General features: G+C 38.0%; 1 protein-coding gene across 1 annotated transcript in view; it reads left to right on the top strand.

The window, feature by feature from the left end:
• obscna (obscurin, cytoskeletal calmodulin and titin-interacting RhoGEF a) overlaps nt 1-20,347 on the top strand; it is a 63,365-nt gene that overhangs the window by 37,566 nt on the left and 5,452 nt on the right. Inside the window, 33 exon segments of the mRNA XM_067414682.1 lie at nt 246-2,546; nt 6,320-6,377; nt 6,521-6,633; nt 6,760-6,869; nt 7,083-7,283; nt 7,387-7,481; nt 8,408-8,581; nt 8,864-9,023; nt 9,122-9,229; nt 10,905-11,069; nt 11,189-11,347; nt 11,525-11,702; nt 11,792-11,905; nt 11,994-12,161; nt 12,748-12,850; nt 12,932-13,061; nt 13,154-13,262; nt 14,875-14,914; nt 15,647-15,710; nt 15,712-15,725; nt 15,884-16,020; nt 16,107-16,219; nt 16,327-16,495; nt 16,627-16,717; nt 16,907-17,107; nt 17,219-17,279; nt 17,364-17,441; nt 17,659-17,831; nt 17,938-17,964; nt 18,074-18,226; nt 18,306-18,351; nt 18,443-18,520; nt 18,622-20,314. Coding sequence (XP_067270783.1) covers nt 246-2,546; nt 6,320-6,377; nt 6,521-6,633; nt 6,760-6,869; nt 7,083-7,283; nt 7,387-7,481; nt 8,408-8,581; nt 8,864-9,023; nt 9,122-9,229; nt 10,905-11,069; nt 11,189-11,347; nt 11,525-11,702; nt 11,792-11,905; nt 11,994-12,161; nt 12,748-12,850; nt 12,932-13,061; nt 13,154-13,262; nt 14,875-14,914; nt 15,647-15,710; nt 15,712-15,725; nt 15,884-16,020; nt 16,107-16,219; nt 16,327-16,495; nt 16,627-16,717; nt 16,907-17,107; nt 17,219-17,279; nt 17,364-17,441; nt 17,659-17,831; nt 17,938-17,964; nt 18,074-18,226; nt 18,306-18,351; nt 18,443-18,520; nt 18,622-20,314 — 7,584 coding nt within the window.

A 20,347-nucleotide genomic window follows, 5' to 3' on the forward strand; every position in this document is an offset into this window, starting at 1 on the left:
GAGACAGTATTGCTAAAACCAGGAAACAAGTATGAGATGAAAGAAAATGGCTCTGAATTAAACCTTCAAATCCATGATCTAAAATGTCAGGACAGTGGTGTCTACAAATGCTGCGCTGCTAGGATGGAGACAACAGCTACTCTTGTTATAAAAGGTACATTTATTCCCATATTTTAAAAATAAGTAAGTACTTACAAATAATAAAAAGTAAATAAATAATGTTGCATTTCTATTATTTACACCAGAAGCTTCCCCTAGAAGTAAAGACATTCCTCAAGCCCCACTAAGATCAAAAGGGAAAAACATTATGGAAGAAACACACAGTGGTCTAATGCGTAAGAAACAGGCTTTAGTCATTGAGGAATCAGACATCTCTATCTTAGAGCCATCAGAGGTTCACTTCCAGGATCTCTGTGAGAAACTGACAGATGATCAGGACGTCAAAAGAAAATCATTGCTAAGACAAAGGGGAAGAGATGTGAGTTCCAAAAAGGTTACCATGTCTAGTTGCACCATGGAAGAACCTGAAATTCTTACGACCGATGAATCTGAAAAACAAAGAAAAAATATTGGGGACACTGGTTCCAAAGAAGTTAAGATTTCTATGGACCCGTACAATGAAAATATCTCAGGGCAAGTTCAGAAGAAAACTCCAAGCATAGATACAAATGAACAGAGCAAGGAACTACCCAGAAACTTTCCCCAGCCTCCACCACGGTCTAAGAGTAAGGCCACACATTCAGATGTTTCACTCCAAGACCAGTACAGTGTTTTGGAAGCAAACAACCAGAGTGTTAAAGATCCAGCTGTTGATATCAAGGGCAAGAAACAAGATGTTGTCATGGAGCGGACTGTGGAGACCAAAATGGCATCAAAAGCTGACCCAACACTCTCTAAGGATAAGGTTTCCCAGCCACATGTTGAAATCAAAAGGCAACCGTACGTTTTGGAAGCAAAGAACCGAGATATTGAAATAAAACAAACTGTGGATACTACTTTAAAGATATCAGATTATGTCTTAGATCCACCAGTCTTCAAAGAGTTAACGGCCAAACACGCTGGCACATCTCAAGAACAAACATGTAATATAGAAGAAAGGAATGAGCATATAAAATTGGAATCAACTCTAAATAAGGAACCAAAGAAGAAGCCAGTTGTGGACACTATATCTAAGCCAATCTGCGAGAAGCAAAATGTCCATTCTGAAATGGAATCAAAAATTGAAAAGGTTCAGTCCAAGGATGAACATCATGGAAAAATAAAGAATGTTAAAGAAAAAGCACCAAGTATTGCCATTACAGGCCAGAAACCCAAAGAGCAAATAAGTCTTGCACAGAAAACCACAACATTGACCCTTAGGGATGTGCAGCGGGATTCACTGGAAGGTGAAATAGATTTACCACACATTGATAGCAGAGATCTGAAAAATGTTAAGTATGTTGTGGGTGAACATCATGGAAAAGTAACAAAACATGTTATAGAAAAAGCTTCAAATACTGCCACTGCAGAACAGACATTCAAAGAAAAAATACTTTCTGCAGAGAATGCTATAACAGTGTCCCCTAGGGATGTGCAGAGAGATTCACAGGTAGGTGAACTGAATTTACCAGACATTGATAGTGAAGATCTGAAAAATGTCAAACAGATTGTGGATGAGCATCATGGAAAATTACTGAAGCAAGTTACAGGAAAAGCAACAAATATTGCCATTACAAGCCAGAAATTCAAAGAAGAAAATATTCCTGCAAAGAAGGCTACAACAGTGTCCTTTAGGGATGTGCAGAAGGCATCACCGAAAGTTGAACTGAACTTGACACACACAGATAATGAAGATCAAAAAAATGTAAAGCAGGGCGTTATTGAAGTAGATGTTACTGGGGAATCTGTAAATCAGCCCGAGGAGATGATGTTAAAGCAGATCACAAGTGTCGGTACTGACAAACAGAAGAGTTCTCAACTTGAGCATGAGAATGTGGACAGCCCTGGTATAGACATAGATTTTGAGGATGAGCCAGAAATACGTGAGGCGGCAATTAAGATACAAGCTGCTTTCAAAGGTTACAAAACTAGGAAAGACATGCGTCTAGTCTTTAAAGAAGTGTTTAAGAACCAGAATCTGGAACTTGGTGGCACTGCATTCCTGGAGTGTGTTGTGGAAGGTAAAATCGACACTATGCGTTGGCTTAAAGATGGATTAGATCTGAGGCCTGGGAAAAGGTACAAAATCACCCATAATGCAGATGGTAGGTGTTTTCTGGAAATTTCCAGGGTTACAAACAAAGATGCTGGAATCTATACATGTGAAGTTGCAAACAAGTTTGGAGCAATTAGTTACAATGGGAATGTGACGGTGGAAAAACCTCAGAAGCCATCACAAACAATTCAGACTGCACAAACACCAGGTATTGAAATTGTCTCTGAGAAAGAGATTGTTCCAGTCTTAAACACTGAAGAGGAGTCATTGAGACTCATCTATGACCTACCAGCAGATGACACCTACAGCAAGATCCAAGAGAAAAGGAGAAGTCTCATTTCAGTCAGCTCCAGTGAGTTGTCCTTTTAAAATGTTTGTCATTCTAGATAATAGTAGCAAATAGTAGGGCTGCACTGATATAAAATTCTGGCTGAGATCAATAAAGATCAAAAGTAATCTGAACATAAAAACTGAGGCATATATCTAATATGGACTGAAACCGATAAAGACTTTAATATCGGCAGATAACTGATATATGTATATATTAAAGGGTTAGTTCACCCAAAAATGAAAAATCTGTCAATAATTACTTACCCTAATGTCGTTCGACACCAGTAAGATTTCCATTCATCTTCATAACACAGTTTAAGATTTAATTAATATTTAGATCAAGAGCTTTCTGTTCCTCCATTGAATGTATGTACTATATACTGTCCCTTTCAAGAAAGGGAATAAAAACATCAAAGTACCAAAGTCCATATGTGACATCAGTTAGTTAGAATCTCTTGAAGCATCAAAAATACTTTTTGGTCCAAAAATAACAAAAACTACAACTTTATTTAGCATTGTCTTCTCTTCCATGTGTTTTCAATCTGCAAACAAAAATTTAAATGGTTATGAATCTGCATATTGATTCATGATTCGGATTGCGTGTCAAACTGCTGAAATCACGTTACATTGGCTATCCGAATTCTGAATCGATACACTGATTCATAACCGTTCGAATCTTCGGTTGCGGATTGAAAACAAAGCTGAATAAAGTCAAAGTTTTTGTTATTTTTGGACCAAAATTCAAGAGATTTACATTTAATCATTTAGCAGACGCTTTTATCCAAAGCGACTTACAAAAAAGGGGAGAGCGATAGAAGCAACGAAACAAACAAGGCCAACAACCTGTAAGAGCTGTAAGAAGTCTCAGTTAATTAAGCATAGTACACTTTTTTTTTTTTTTTTTTTTTTGGGACAAACAAACAAAATTTAAAAGGATAGTTAAGAGCTATTTTTTATTGTTCAGGTGCAACTGGAAAAGATGCGTCTTAAGATGTTTTTTAAAAATGGCTACAGACTCAGCAGCACAAATTGAGATCGGCAGTTTATTTCACCAGGTGGTAACGGTCCAGGGAAATGTCTGTGAGTGATTTCATGCCTCTTTGGGATGGAACCAGGAGGCGCCGCTCACTCGCAGAACGCAAGCTTCTGGAGGGTAAGTCTGAACAAGCGAGATTAGGTATATTGGTGCAGAGCCAGTGGTTGCTTTGTAGGCGAGAACCAGTGCCTTGAATTTGATGCGAGCAGCCATTGGCAACCAGTGCAGTCTGATGAAGAGAGGCGTGACATGCGCTCTCTTCAGCTCATTAAAGACCACTCTCGCCGCTGCGTTCTGGATTAGCTGCAAGGGTTTGATGGTGCATGCTGGAAGGCCAGCAAGAAGAGCATTACAATAGTCCACTCTGGTGAGAACAAGAGCTTGAACCAGGAGTTGTACAGCCTGCTCTGATAGGAAGGGTCTAATCTTTCTAATGTTGTATAAAGCAAATCTGCAGGAACAGGCTGTTGCATTAATGTGCTCAGTGAAGTTTAAATGGTCATCAATCACAACTCCAAGGTTCCTGGCTGTCCTAGATGGAGTTATGGTTGATGAACCAAGCTGAATGGGGAAATTTCAATGAAGTGCTGGGTTGGTTGAGACAAGTAATCCTGTCTTTGCAATATTGAGTTGAAGGTGATGCTCCTTCATCCAATCAGAAATATCTGTCAGACAGGCAGTGATACGAACACTAACTGTAGGATCATCTGGTTGAAATGAGAAGTAGAGTTGAGTGTCATCAGCATAGCAGTGATAGGAGAAGCAGTGTTTCTGAATGACAGAACCTAATGATGACATGTAGATGGAGAAGAGAAGTGGTCCAAGCTCTGAGCCCTGGGGAACCTCAATAGCTAGATGATGAGACTTCACCTCTCCATGAAACCCTGTAGGACCTACCAGAGAGGTAAGACCTGAACCACTGGAGAGCAGTTCCCGAAATCCCCATCTTCTTAAAGTGTTGACAGGAGGATCTGGACAGACAGACAGCAGGATGAGCACTGAGGATTTGGAAGCTGCTTTTGCCTGTCTCAGTGCCTCAGTTACCGAGAGCAAGGCAGTCTCAGTCGAGTGGACGCTTTTAAAGCCGGATTGGTTGTCGTCCAGGAGGTTGTTCTGTTGAAGAAACATAGAGAGTTGATTGAACATAACTCGCTCACGTGTCTTTGCAATGAAAGGCAGAAGGGACTACTGTCTGTAGTTTTCTAAAAGTACTGGATTCAGAGAGGGTTTCTTAAGCAGTGGCGTTACCCATGCCTGCTTAAATGCTGTGGGAAAGTTTCCCATGTGAAGAGAAGTGTTGACAATGTGAGTGAGTGCAGGAGTGATTGAAGAAGAAATGGCCTGAAGGAGGTGAGTGGGTATAGGATCAAGTGGACAGGTAGTAGGGTGATTGGAAAGGATGAGTTTAGAAATGTCTGCCTCGGAGAGTAGAGAGAAGGACAGAAGTGTGTTCGTGTTAGTTGTTGAGATGTGCGTGTCAGTTTGTGGTGAAGAGAACTGGTTGCTGATGAGATGGTCTGAGGTGTGTAATGGAGTAACTAATGTGTTGTCCGTGGAGCAGTTGCGTGTGTAGACAAGGTCTAATTGGTTACCTGATTTGTGAGTAGCCATAGTAGATACTAACTTAAAGTCAAATGAAGTCAGTAGAGTGGTGAAGTCTGTGTCACAAAGTTACCGAGGTGACCTGGAGGACACTGGATAGACCACCTGGATAGACCACTACAACATGGATTTTAACAGGGTGAGTAATAGTGATAGAGTGTGATTCAAATGAACTGGCCCATAGAGATGGTAAGGGATCAAATTTCCAATAATTTGAGATAAGCAAACCAGTACCCCCACCCCTTCCAATAGGTCAAGGGGTGTGTGAAAAAGTAAAATTAGTTGAGAGGGCTGCAGGAGTGGCAGTGTCCTCTGGTTTGATCCAGGTCTCAGTTAGGGCCAAGAGGCTGAGCTGAGAATGAGTCCCAATAGATTAAATAAAGTCTGCTTTGTTTACAGCCGACTGGCAATTCCAGAGACCAATTGGAATAGAGAGTGAAGTAGCAGAGCATTTCTGTAGACTGTGCAAATTATTAGGATTGCAGTGTCTCACGCGTACAGAGCATAATTTATGAGTGCTAGTAGTAATAGTAGATATTTGAAAGCACATGGTGAATACAGATCAGAGAAAAGGACAGATAGAAATAAGAAAACTGAACACAAACAATGAAAAGGAAACGCAAATAATGAAAAGGAAACCGATACTCAAGTGCCTTGTCGGGGTCCTTGCTCGGGCGGAGTTGCACAGGGAAGAGTTGAAGTCTTTGCACTCATCGGTCACAAATGCTAACTCCCACACACACGCCGCAAGAATACACCAAAACTACTAATACACATCACTGCACTACACAGACACAGTTATCCAACAACAAATGAACAAACAATCAAATGAGAACAATTACAAACACTTACAGAGTTGTTGTCTATCAGTCAATCAATTTTTTCACCTCTAGCCTAAAAGAGATTCGAACTAACCAACTGATGTCACATATAGACTACTTTGATGTTGTTTTTACAGTATACCGTACATACATTCAATGGAGGAACAGCTCTCAGACTAAATATAAAATATCTTAAACTGTGTTCCGAAGATGAACGGAGGTCTTACAGGTGTTGAACGACATTGGGGTGAGTCATTAATGACATACATTACATTTTTGTGTGAACGAACTCTTTAATAGCTAAACTTGTTTCTTGTAATTCTGTCTCCTCTATAGTATCCTGTTACTCAGATTATGACACAGCCCCTGATGCTGAGATGGAATACCAATTTAAGTAAGTGTAACATTGTAAAGCCTTTTTTAATTAAAAAGAAAGATGGCATCATATAATATGTATATATTTTTTCTGTACTTTGGGATTATACTGTATTTTGCAATGTATTTGCAATGTATTTAAATTAATATGTTCTCATACAGGAAAAAAGATGCAGAGAAGTCAAAAAACGAGGCTCTTACTACTCAGTCTTCTGAAGAAGACAAAAGTGTTAGTGTACAACCCCCAAAAACTACAGACCAGCTGAAAGTGAAAGGTCAGTTATTTTGGTGCTGCAAGGTGTTTGGTTTGTTTGTTTTAAAGTCCAGAGGTAATGAAATACGCATTTAACAAGCTTAATGTACTGTACTGTTCTGTATTATTGCGTTTGTATTTGGCATAGGTCGCGATCCACAGAGTCACACACCATCTCCCAAACGCATACATTCCTACAAGTCCTCTGTAAATACTGAGTCATTCTCTGAGTCCGATGGAGATGACAACAGCGGAGAGGTATTAGTCTCTTTATAATTTATTTGCCCATTTAAGGGAAATTTGTTTTGGGCAAAACAGGTAAAGCTGTATAACAAGATACCCACATCAATAACAATCACACAGTTGTCTTTTGCACTAGAGTTTAACAGTCTTGTATCTTGTAGCTTAGATTGCTTTAGAAAAAAGTGGAAAGTAAACAAAAAAATCACTAATATCTAGTACATTCTGCAGATATTTGATATTTATGTGGCCAAAACCGATTGTCATCCTCTGGGAGGAAACAAAGAAGCTTTTGTGCTAAAGGAAGGCCAGTTTGTGGAGGTCCTGGATTCAGCTCATCCTGTAAGGTGGCTTGTCCGTACAAAGCCAACCAAGATCACACCATCCCGTCAGGGCTGGGTATCCCCGGCGTACCTAGAAAAGAAGACAAAGGTGAGTGAATGTGTGTATGTATATACTGTAGTTGAAATAGCAATTAATTGGTGTAAAAGGTTGTTACATTACTTTAATAATCTTTCAGTTTGTTTTTTCAAAGGAAATATTTTCAGTGGCCCATCAAGTAGAGACAAGAGAATCCCCTGAGAAAGGCAAAAAAATGTTCACAAAGGATGAGCTCGGTTTGATCCAAAGGTAAATAAAACTCAAGACCAATAAATGGAAAATCCCTTGCCTCAGGGTTTGTTCTTACTCAACAAAACTCAACGTACAAATTCTACTTTTATTTGTTTATCAATCAATTCCAGTGGCAGATTTTACTGAAAAGAAGAGGTTTTTTTTAGAGTCTGTGACTGTTGTGTGTGGAGCAGCGCTCTATGCTGGATGTAGCCAATGGGGCTAATGTGTACTGTAAGGCTTAAGCTTACTGAAAATACAAAAGATTGATTTGATTGTTTGTTTATTATAATATAATGTAATAGTTGTGTAAAACCGTGTTTTCATGGTCAATATTATGTACATGAAGTGAAATTGAAGCATTTCTGATTAGGAATGGAATAGATTACACAAAGTTCTAGAATGTGGCTGGGGCAATGTCAACCTGAAGTTAATCAAACTCTACTAGAGCAATACAATGTAAAGATATTGTGAATTTGAGAATGTGTAGTGTTAGTTTTATTTATATACTATTATAGTATTTGTTAGTATTTTGAGCAGTACCATTATAGTATTCATATATTTTTAGCATCTTTATTATTTTTTAGATTTTCATTTTTTAAAAGTCTTTATCTATTTAAATTTTCATAATTTTGTGCTTTTTTGAAGAAAAAAAAATAATATATATTTTTCATGTAAAATTCTTTAGTTTTTTTCAGCTTAAAATTATTTTATTTCAGTTATTTGCAAAGGGAACATTTTTAATATTTAAGTATTTTAAGTTTAGGTTTAATATAAATTTTATTTTATTTCTGATTTTTTTCAATGACTGAAAATTATTTTTAGTAGTTTTTATTCTAGTTCCCAATAACAACACTGGAAAGCATCCACAGATCAATGTCTTTATTGTCTGTTTTATTAGCAGGTTTTGTAAAATGCTAAATTGTCTTTTTTTTTACTTCCAGTCGGTTGATCAAGGGACTCCTTGATGGCGAGAGCAGTTTTGTGCAGGAGATGAACTTCTTTGTGGAGCACTTTATGCAGTACTTGGAGACGAGCTCTCAAGTTCCTCTTACCATTCTCAGTCAAAAAGAGTACATATTCCGTAATATCAGGGATATTGCAAGTTTCCATGAATGGTAAAGACATCTCTTTTTATATAATATAATATAATATAATATAATATTTTATATAATATTTTATATTATATAAAATATTATATTATAATATTATATAATAATATTATAATATAATAATATTATTATATAATAATAATATTATATTATTATTTATACTCTTTTTATATAATATAATATAATATAATATAATATAATATAATATAATATAATATAATATAATATAATATAATATGCATTCATATTGTGGGTTAACTTATTTGTCCCTCTGTCCCTCCATCTCAGTTGTATTCTCCCTAAGCTGGAGATGTGCTTCTCAGATGATGATGTAGCCCAGTGTTTTGTCAGTTATGCTCCAGACTTTGAGATGTATCTCCAGTTCATTACAGGCCTGCCCCAAGCTGAGGCCTGCATCTCAGACAAAAACACACAGTGTTTCTTCAAGGCAAGAGGATATACGGTTTTCAGTCTGTCAGAAAGTGCTACTTCTCTTAAATGATGTGAAGTGAAATGAACAACCATTCTTCTTCTACTGTGTTCCAGCAATATGCAAACAGGGAGTTGGCACATCTGGATACCCAGGTTTTTAATGTTAACACGTATTTGCAGAGACCCATGGAAAGAATCCAAACATACAAGACTGTACTTAAGGTACGATAGCTTTATAATTTTTGTTCATACACAGTATATATATATATATATATATATATATATATATATATATATATATATATATATATATATATATATATATATATACAGGTCCTTCTCAAAAAATGTGCATATTATGATAAAAGTTCATTATTTTCAATAATGTAATGATACAAATTAAACTTTCATATATTTTAGATTCATTGCACACCAACTGAAATATTTCAGGTCTTTTATTGTTTTAATACTGATGATTTTGGCATACAGCTCATGAACACCCAAAATTCCTATCTCAGAAAATTAGCACATCATAAAAAGGTTCTCTAAACGAGCTATTAACCTAATCATCTGAATCAACTAATTAACTCTAAACACCTGCAAAAGAGTCCTGAGGCTTTTAAAAACTCCCAGCCTGGTTCATTACTCAAAAGCGCAATCATGGGTAAGACTGACGGCCTGACTGCTGTCCAGAAGGCCATCATTGACACCCTCAAGCGAGAGGGTAAGACACAGAAAGAAATTTCTGATTAGGCTACGAATAGGCTGTTCCTAGAGTGCTGTATCAAGGCACCTCAGTGGGAAGTCTGTGGGAAGGAAAAAGTGTGGCAAAAAACGCTGCACAACGAGAAGAGTTGACCGGACCCTGAGGAAGATTGTGGAGAAGGACCGATTCCAGACCTTGTAGAAACATTCTGGAGTAGAAACATCCAGAGCTACAGGTGCTGCATTCCCCAGGTCAAGCCACTTTTGAACCAGAAACAGCGACAGAAGCGCCTGACCTGGGCTACAGAGAAGCAACACTAGACTGTTGCTCAAATTTTGCATGTCATTCGGAAATCAAGGTGCCAGAGTCTGGAGGAAGACTGGGGAGAAGGAAATGCCAAAATGCCTGAAGTCCAGTGTCAAGTACCCACAGTCAGTGATGGTCTGGGGTGCCATGTCAGCTGCTGGTGTTGGTCCACTGTGTTTTATCAAGGGCAGGGTCAATGCAGCTAGCTATCAGGAGATTTTGGAGCACTTCATGCTTCCATCTGCTGAAAGGCTTTATGGAGATGAAGATTTCGTTATTCAGCATGACCTGGCAACTGCTCACAGTGCCAAACCCACTGGTAAATGGTTTACTGACCATGGTATTACTGTGCTCAATTGGCCTGCCAACTCTCCTGACCTGAACCCCATAGAGAATCTGTGGGATATTGTGAAGAGAACATTGAGAGAGGCAAGACCCAACACTCTGGATGAGCTTAAGGCCGATATCGAAGCATCCTGGGCCTCCATTACACCTCAGCAGTGCCACAGGCTGATCGCCTCCATGCCACGCCGCATTGAAGCAGTCATTTCTGCAAAAGGATTTCAGACCATGTATTGAGTGCATAACTGAACATAATTATTTGAAGGTTGACTTTTTTTGTATTAAAAACACTTTTCTTTTATTGGTCGGCTGAAATATGCTAATTTTCTGAGATAGGAATTTTGGGTTTTCATGAGCTGTATGCCAAAATCATCAGTATTAAAACAATAAAAGACCTGAAATATTTCAGTTGCTGTGCAATGAATCTAAAATATATGAAAGTTAAATTTTGATCATTACATTATGGAAAATAAGGAACTTTATCACAATATGCTAATTTTTTGAGATTCAATACATTGAATATATCTATTTTTGTCTTTTTAGGAGCTTATCAGGAACAAAGCAAAGACCGAACAGAACTGTTGCCTGTTAGAGGATGCTTTTGCCATGGTTTCCAGCTTGCCTTGGCGTGCAGAGAACTTGCATCATCTGTCCATGATTGAGAATTACCCGGCACCTCTCAAGGGGCTTGGAGAACCCATTAGACAAGTACTGCCTCATCATACTCTGAACCTCTTTGTTTGCGGGTTGTCAAGATGACAAGCGTGAGTAAGAATTGGAAGGTGTCATTCTGCTAATGATAGTGTCATGTGGGTTTTTCTTTTCAGGGCCATTTTACAGTATGGGAGGAGATTCCTGAGGTCAAAGTCTCTCAGAGAGGACATCACCGCCATGTCTTTCTTTTTAAAGATTGTATTGTATTCTGCAAACCAAAGAGAGAGCTTGGCACATACAATGAAGCCTACATATTCAAGAATAAAATGAAGGTTTAATCAGATATACATTTATTAATACAGCACTTTTATTAACGAATACAGTCTACTTTACATGCATTTGAAGGCTCATGACAGTATGCTGCATATGTAATATCTTGTATATCATGGCAGTGCTAATCACTGCAGTCCATTTCATATCCATTCCAAATACATTTGCTTTCTTCACAGTTGAGTGATATTGATGTTAAGGATACAGTGGAAGGAGATGACAGGTCATTTGTTCTTTGGCACGAGCACCGGGGAATGGTGAGAAAAATCGTTCTGCAAGCTCGATCCATCCTCCTCCGCCTCTCCTGGCTCAAAGATCTGAGAGACCTGCTGCAGCGCAGCAAACAGCCCACTTGGAGTAAGTCTTGGACACATGAGAGCACACTTTTTTTCTTGTTTTGACTGCTTGAAATTATTTTTGCGTCACCTTTTTGTTTATATATACAGGTGCCCCGTGTTTTGAGCAGCATCTTGCTAACTATTCAGCAAAGCTTGGACAAACTGTAAAACTATTCTGCAAGGTCACTGGCATACCAAAACCAGAAATAAAGTGGTATAAAGGTAAATAATAATACGTTTATGTGTGTGTATAAATACCGGCAGTTTACATTTAATTTATAAATTGGTTCTGCTGGTGTGCTTTCCTCAGATGGTCATACTGTGGAAGATGATGAACATCACATTACATCAGAAGGACAGTTGGGTGTTTGTTATCTTGTACTGACTGGTGTTACGGTGGTGGACTCAGGTCAATACATGTGTTATGCAACCAATCCTGCAGGGAATGCAAGCACTCTGGCTAATATCATGATTGATGGTATGTTTCGGAGAAATAGTTATTATCGCCATGCTTTTTATAGTTTTTGCATTTATTTCCATTCATATGTCTTGCATATGCACAACTGGCTAGTTTTTTTTAAAAAGGAAAATAATTTTTGCATTCAGCAAGGATGCAGTACTTGATCAAAAATGAGAGCAAAAATATGTACAATGTTACAAAAGATCTCTGGTTTTTTTTTGTACTTTTTATTTATCCAAAAAATATTTAAAAACTGTATCACTGTTTTTACAAACATATTAAGCGGCAAAACATTTTCTTGAGCATCAAATAAACATATTGCAGTGACTTCTGAAGGATCATGTTTTAAAATATGTTTTAAAATATATTAAAATAGAAAGCAGTTACTTGTAGTAATTTTTCAATGTATTAATTTTACTGTATTTTTTGTTCAAGTAAATGCAGCCTTGGTGAGCAGAAGAGACTTCTTTAAACATTAAAACATTAGAGAATTCTTTTTAAAATATTAATAAATCTTCCTCACCCCAAACATTTGAACGCTGATGTAGTAAGTTTTAAAGGTGACAAAGTTTTTTGAAAAGAATGTCGTTTTTGTTCCTCAAAGTGCCTCCAAGTTTTACAGCCAGACTACAGAACTCAGTACTTGTAAAGGGACAAGATGTGCAGTTTAAGTGCTCCACACAATCTGCTCCTTTACCGTCAATAAGGTAAAACTGATTCCATTTACTCAAATTAATATAATGGCGAGTATATGGTTATAAAAGTGCTTACATAATCTGTATGTACAGGTGGTTTAAGGATGGCATTCAGCTTGAAAGCACCAGGAAACATCACATTCAGTCTGATGTTCAGACAGGAGTTCTCACTCTCACCATAAAGACAGCAGAAGAGGCAGATCTGGGTCAATACCAGTGTGAGGTACATGAGTCTTTTACTACTGTTCAATGACTACTGTCCTTCTTCGTATCATACATGAATCCTAACACTCTTTCTTTGTGTTTATGATATAGCTATTGAATGAAGTGGGTAGTGCCAAGTGTAAAGCTGAACTCTGCTCTCCAGCACCATTGGCTGTAACAGTCAGCACCCAAAAACAATCACAAAATGCCCCAACTCCAGGTAGGATGAAGGGGAGGGTGAACAGCAAATACTATTTAAGGCAGCGAATACGTGCATTTGCCCTCTAATAACAGATGGGCGATGGGCTCCAGTAGGTATTGACAGAGCACATACCCCAGGCATCTCCAACTACCCTCGTTCCCAGTCATTTCTCACATTCAGTCACTGAAACACCAGATCTTCTAAATATCCATTCCACTCTAACAACTAGCTCTGTAGTCTGGAGACCATTGGCTCCATTTTGAGAAAATGTTACTTAATACTGTGCTGAATTTCACCAACTGTTTCCCATATTCAGTAGCTTCTTGTTCTCTGGAACAAACATTTGATGGGATCACTCAAACTATCAAAAACATCATCGGCCATCTTCACAGAGGCATCTACATTGCATTATGTCATTGGGAACATCTACTTACATTATAATATTGCATTTTAATGTACATATGCACTACTATTCAAAAGTTTGAGGTTGGTAAGATTTCTTAATTTTTATGTCTCTTAAGCTCCCCAAGCTTATATTGATTTTACACCCCCCCCCCCCCATATTATTATTAATAAATGAATAATTTATTATTAATATTATTATTATTTATTTTAAATAATGTTGAAAAGGGTTGTGCTGCTTAATACTTTTGTGGAAACTGTGATATTTTTTGTCAGGATTCTTTGTTTAATATAGAAAACAGAATTTATTTGAAATAGAAATCTATTTACTAATTTGAAATTTGTAACTTTTGATCAATTTCATGTGTCCTTGCTGAACGAAAGTATTAATTTCTTTTTTTTTAAAAGAAGAAGAATAAAACCATAAAAAAACAAGTGTTACTGACCCCGAACTTTGAACAGTATAGTTTGTTTAATTTTATTTGAAATTGCATGATACTTCATTTATCATACGTATCATACACGTTTAATGCATTCTTTACTATATCATACCTATGTGCAGTGTTAGGGGTAATGCATTACAAGTAACTCAAGTTATGTAATCCGATTACTTTTTTTCAAGTAACTAGTAAAGTAACACATTACTTTTAAATGTACATAAAAATACCTGAGTTACTTTTTTAAATAAGTAACACAAGTTACTTTGTTTTCCCATTTATTGACTGACAGCTGTCTTTGCCATGTTGACTGAAATCATAAGTATATTACAATCAGTGAATTGCAAAATCAGAATCTCCAATAATTACATATGTTAAATAAATATTTATATGCATTTAATCTCACTATATTGACCAATGTACTTGCTGCTGACCTTCAATAATTCAGTTAATCAATTTTGATGTGAAAGGGCCTTTACATTTGCCCATAAATAAAACTTTTACGTTATAAAAAAGACCAGCCCAGGTGAGAAAAAGTAACGCAAAAGTAACTTAAAAAATTACTTTTCTTAAAAAGTAACTAGCGCAATTAGTTACTTTATAAGGAAGTAACAATATTGTAATGCATTACTTTTCAAAATAACTTTCCGCAACACTGCCTATGTGGTCATATATTTTCCTTTATGCCACATACTTTTAAGTGGTTCATAAGTAGCTTTTGAACACTTGTCAATCATGTGCATTTCCATATCCTGTTTAACATCACACTTTCCATCCCATTTCCTTTTTAGTCACAGAGCAGGAGACTAAAGGTCTGATCAAAATCATCATGTAAGTGTCTTCACAAAGATGCCTCAACATTTTGCATGCATCGTACTCTCCCATCTTTCCTTTCTCTCTGTCTCTGTTCTTCTCCTTGTCCATTCCTCATATCTGTATATATACATGTTCTCACGGTTTCCACATCAGTGCATGCTCCGCTAAAATGCCACGTCCATCTTCAAAGCTGGTTATGTGCTTAGACTCAAGCCTTGCTACAGATAGGGCCAAGTGGCCCTTTGCAGTGCCTGTGAGGATATGTGACTGTGTATACATGTGATCTGTGACTTAAAACACTGGTTGGGAGAGGCGATGACACTTGCTCTGTTTTTATACCTGTCATTTTCATGGTAAGTGATTTTGTTATTTCACAATTGAGTTTAGTGAAGAGCTGCAAAATAAATATCCCATTACATTCTTTATAAGAAGCTGACTGTATCACTACATATCTTAGGGATTCATTAGATCCCTTTTATTTATTTTTATTTTACATAATATCATTATTTTTGTTGCATTATTAATATAACAGAAGTGCTGTTTTTAATATTTTTTTATATTATTATAATTTAGAGATTGTGTTTGAATTATTATTTTTTATTTATTACAACATTAACTACAGTTCTGCAAAAATACAGTAAAACAGTAATACTGCTTTTTAAAATAAATGTTTGACCCCAACCTTTGAATGATAGTGTATGTAAAATCAAATAGAGTGAGTTTGACAGCCTAATTGTTTTCAAATAGAGCCCCAATCAGAAGGTTGGTCCAGTTCCTTTATGAAGAACCTGTTTCATATACTCTTTCAGCCTGGATACCCTGAATTGTAAGTTTGCTACACTCTGTTATATGTGCACTGTAAATGTTTTATGTATAGTTAAATTATACTGCATACATACTGTACACTGTTTTTTTAAGCAGCGATATGCTGGTGAAATGATTATCTCATTTTAATGTCATGTGGCAAAATGTGTGCTTCTGAAGACCTGCTGCTGGCGTTGAAGACACACACACTCTCGAAGAACAGGATTATGTGGAGAGGCAGGTGCAGGCGGGACAGGGAGAGGGACCCATGGAGCCCGAGGAACACTTTTTCTCAAACACAGAGGAGTTGCTGACAGGTAAAGACTATATATGTGGTTTTTAAACAGTTTGTGTGAAACATTGTCACCAAAGAAATTTGTCAATCCATCTTTTATTTTCTCAGAGCCTCCAGCCATTCAAGTGGCCATTGAAAACCTGACAGTCCGGCATGGTCAGTCTGCAACGTTCTCTGCAATTATTACTGGCCAACCCACCCCAGAGATTCAATGGTTTAAGGTATTATAAGAACGAAATAGTACCAATGCATACTGATACAATTATGTTGTGATACAAACACAATAAACCTTGTATTAAATAGAATGCACTTATTTGGTTTCCTGCAGGATGACAAGGAAATCTCATCCAATGAGTACACAGAAATAGTCCAAAATAGTGCACGTTGCTCCCTCACTTTGCTGGATACTCAAACGGAGGATTGTGGCACCTACACCTGCATTGCGAGCAACCATGCAGGACAAGCATCTTGCCAAGCTATACTCAGTGTTGATACAGGTTGTAGGGTTGTAGATATTTTATTTTATTTTTACAAATCCTAAATATGTATTGCCATATTTTGAAGCCACATAGAAATGTGGAGGTAATAGTGTGTTTAAGTACATTTAAATTGACTGTTTTCTGTTTAGGGCTAGATGAAATTAAGGAGGAAAGAGAAGTGGAGTTTGGAAAAAGACGGAAACTACATTCTGTATATGAAGTTTATGAAGAAATAGGAAGGTAATATCCTCGATCAAAATTTTTTAAAGCAGCTGATTTATAATGAATACCAACTCAATCTTGAGCTGACATTCATGTAATCTAACATTACAATTTGTCAAATGTAATGGTTATTATTTGATTTGTTTTATGGTGTCCACTACAGCCCTGATTAAAATTTATCTGCTTTTTTTTTTTTTGGATAACCAGGGGCACTTTTGGAGTGGTTAAAAAAGTAACTCATAGGGCGAGTGGTGAATGTTTTGCAGCCAAGTTCCTTCCACTCAGAAGCAGCACACGGACCAGAGCGTTCCAGGAGAGAGACCTACTGTCCCGTCTAGCTCACCGCAGACTTGCATGCCTCTTGGACTTTTTCTCCACAAGACGCACATTGGTTTTGGTTGTAGAATTGTAGGATTCAAGTTTTCTTACTTTTTTTTAAATTAGTCAATAATTATCATTTTGCTTTTTAGAAATCATTAATTGAATTGAATATGTAGCATTCTTTTTTCCCTCCCACAGATGTTCTACACAGGGGTTACTAGATCACTTGTTTTTAAAGGGATCGGTTACAGAGAGGGAGGTAATATTGATAATTCATTGAATTGCATTCACACTTTCACACAGAAATAAAGCAAAAGTTATAATTATCATTCAATGTTTTTAGGTCCAGTTATATATTCAGCAGGTTCTGGAGGGCATTGGATACATACACAATATGAACATTCTACATTTGGATATCAAAGTGAGTGATTATACTTACTATATAATAGTTGTTTAAAGTGGCAATCTTTTAAGATTCAATATATTACAAGATATTTCACTCATAGGAAAAGCTTTTAAAGTCACTGACAGTCCTTTTCTAAAATTTAACCAATTGATATCTATGGTAAAGACATCATCTGACTTTTGGCTGTCCTTCTTACATTGTGTCTAACTTTTAAAAAATATTTTCTCTTCAGACAGACAATATCCTTATGGTGTCCCCTGCTAGAGAAGACCTCAAAATCTGTGACTTTGGATTCTGCCAGGAAATTGACAACTCCAGACATCAGTACAGCAAATTTGGGACACCTGAGTTTGTTGCTCCAGAAATTGTCCACCAAGAACCTGTGACAGTAGCCACTGATATCTGGTATCAAATTGTGTGGTTTGTTGCAAATTGTGGTAAACATAATTTGTTGTGTTCAGAAATTCTGTCTTTTACTTCATGGTGAATTATTTATTTGTATTTATTCCAGGTCTCTTGGTGTGGTTACTTACTTATGGTGAGTGCATTGAAAACCTAGAGTAAGCAGATATTTTTCTTTTAAGTTTGCTGCAATTTTGTGTGGCCATAAAAGTTAATAAAATAATGTTGTTGTTTTTTCTGGGCAGCTTAACATGCCACTGTCCTTTCTTCGGTGAGAATGACCGTGCTACACTGATGAAGGTTGCTGAGGGTTTGCTTTACTGGGACACACCTGAGATTACAAGCAGAAGTGTGGAGGCACAGGACTTCCTACATAGGGTTCTACAGCCAGATGCAGAGTAAGATCTGCTTACATTGGTGTATTTAAAGTTGTTGTGAGCAGCAGTTGATTTAAAGTATTTTTTTTCACCTTTATAGAATGAGACCATCTGCATCTGAGTGTTTGAGTCACGAGTGGTTTCAGGTAGGTGTTTATACCATCAGGCAAACATAAAATAATCAGTGTGCACATATAAAATTTAGTCAGTTTATATCATACATGTAATTATTTTTAGGGTTATTATGAAGATGAAGAACCAGAGGACATAAATACCAAAAATTTAAAATCTTTTATTTCAAGAAGAAAATGGCAGGTATGATTTTAAATGATTTCAGCTGCCACTGATTGTCCAGAAAAATGTTCTTCTCTCATGTCTTCATACTCTTTTCCATGCTGGTTCCCTTTTTTTTCCAGCGTTCTTTAACATGTCTCGGCTCGGTTCTAACTCTCAGACCAATCCCAGAGTTGTTGGAGGCTCCACTGCGTGACGTTTCGATAACAGCTGCAAGGGAGTCCCAGGAGCCCAGTAGCACCTCGCTAAGTAGTGGATCCTCTTCAGATTATGATGAGGCTGATGCCTGGGACTTCTTCCAGCAGGTTAGCCAGGAGGATGATGATGATTTGGAAGAAGAGGATGAATATGACCCCTACGCTCATGTGTCAAATATGCCCACAATTCTGAAGGGGGATGAGGAAGAAGTGCTTATTGGTGAGGACAGAGTTCACAGTGGCCCGCCAGTGATTCCAATGAACACACCATCACCAGAGCCGGTAAGCTTGGAGCAAAGGGACGGTAGCCCCTCTCTTCACTTCTCTGAGGGAGATGAAGGATTGGTGGGTGGACCTCCCATACCACGTTGTAGCCTCATCAAGAGCAATTTTTACTGCAGCTCCGAGCAGCTCTCACCCATATCTGCTCGTCACATGACACTTCGGGATAAAATCCAAGTTAAAAAGCAAGAGCGTGGCCGTAAACCCCTCCGCGCCAGCCTCTCCGGCAGGTTAAACGAGCCCTTAATAGAGTATGTAGAAGATTCCCCAGACTTAGAAGCTAATCGTAACCAAAGAAGAGGATCAATGCATTCGTCTATCCTCAAGTCCAGCTCATTTGATAGTGGAGTCAGTGCTGCCCATCCAAGCATACACTCTCAGAGAAGAAGCAGATCATTAGATGTGTACATGCAACGCTCTACAGCTCCAACGGTGCAGAAAGAAGATGAGCATGATGTCGAAGTTAGTCAGAAACCGGACGCCACTGATAAAGAGGAGGCAAAAACTGAAGAAGTCCAAGTGAGAAGGAAACTCTGCCGTCGCTCTGCGTTTTTGTCAAAGAAGGGCACGATTGTTATGAGGAAGGTGAGAGCGCAGGTCCATGAGCCTGAAGAAGGACATCAGCCAGTCTTGAAAAGCGAGAATGATAGCCAATTGCAGATCATGGAAACAGAAGCGGCACATTTAGGTGATGAGGAGAGCATGGGTGGCTCACAGCTTACGCTAGCATGCTCGCTTGACCACGGTTCAGAGGCCTCTAGCAGGGTAGGCTCATATGAAGAACTCTCTCACAAACAACACCACGATGAGATCTTGATCGCTGGATCCTCTGGAAAAACATCTCCATGCTCTCTTCTACAGGACTCTGAGGATGAAGACATTGAGAGGGTATTGAGATCTCTTCGCCAAGACCTCCCGCAAGCCCCACCAAGACGACGCACCAACAGTTCAAGCTCTGGACTAAATGAGATGCGCAATAAGAGTGACATTCCTCTGAGAAGAAGCTCCTCAGCAGTTCCTGTCCAGGCTGCAGTAGTAGGCCAAGAAAGCAAAGAGGTGCTTCAAAGATATGCCTCAGCCCCAGCTCTACAAGACAAACCCCCGAGTGGGAAATCTCCCAAGCCTGGATTCATGAAGATCTTCCGCAAGCACTCATGGGCTAGCCATTCTTCTCCTCAGTTAGAAGGATTGGAAAAGAAACAAGGAGAAGGAGCATCCTCACAGCCCAAGACCCCTCTTCTAACCCTGAGGAAGAAGATGCGAGCTTCAGCATCTAACATTACGAAACTGTTCACCCGACAGTGCAGCAAGGATGACGTAGAAAAGAAGAAAGGCGGTAGGCTACTTTAAATGCTTTAACACACTAATA

This window comes from Pseudorasbora parva, chromosome 13 (genome assembly GCF_024679245.1).
Source record: "Pseudorasbora parva isolate DD20220531a chromosome 13, ASM2467924v1, whole genome shotgun sequence".
Lineage (NCBI taxonomy): Eukaryota > Metazoa > Chordata > Actinopteri > Cypriniformes > Gobionidae > Pseudorasbora > Pseudorasbora parva.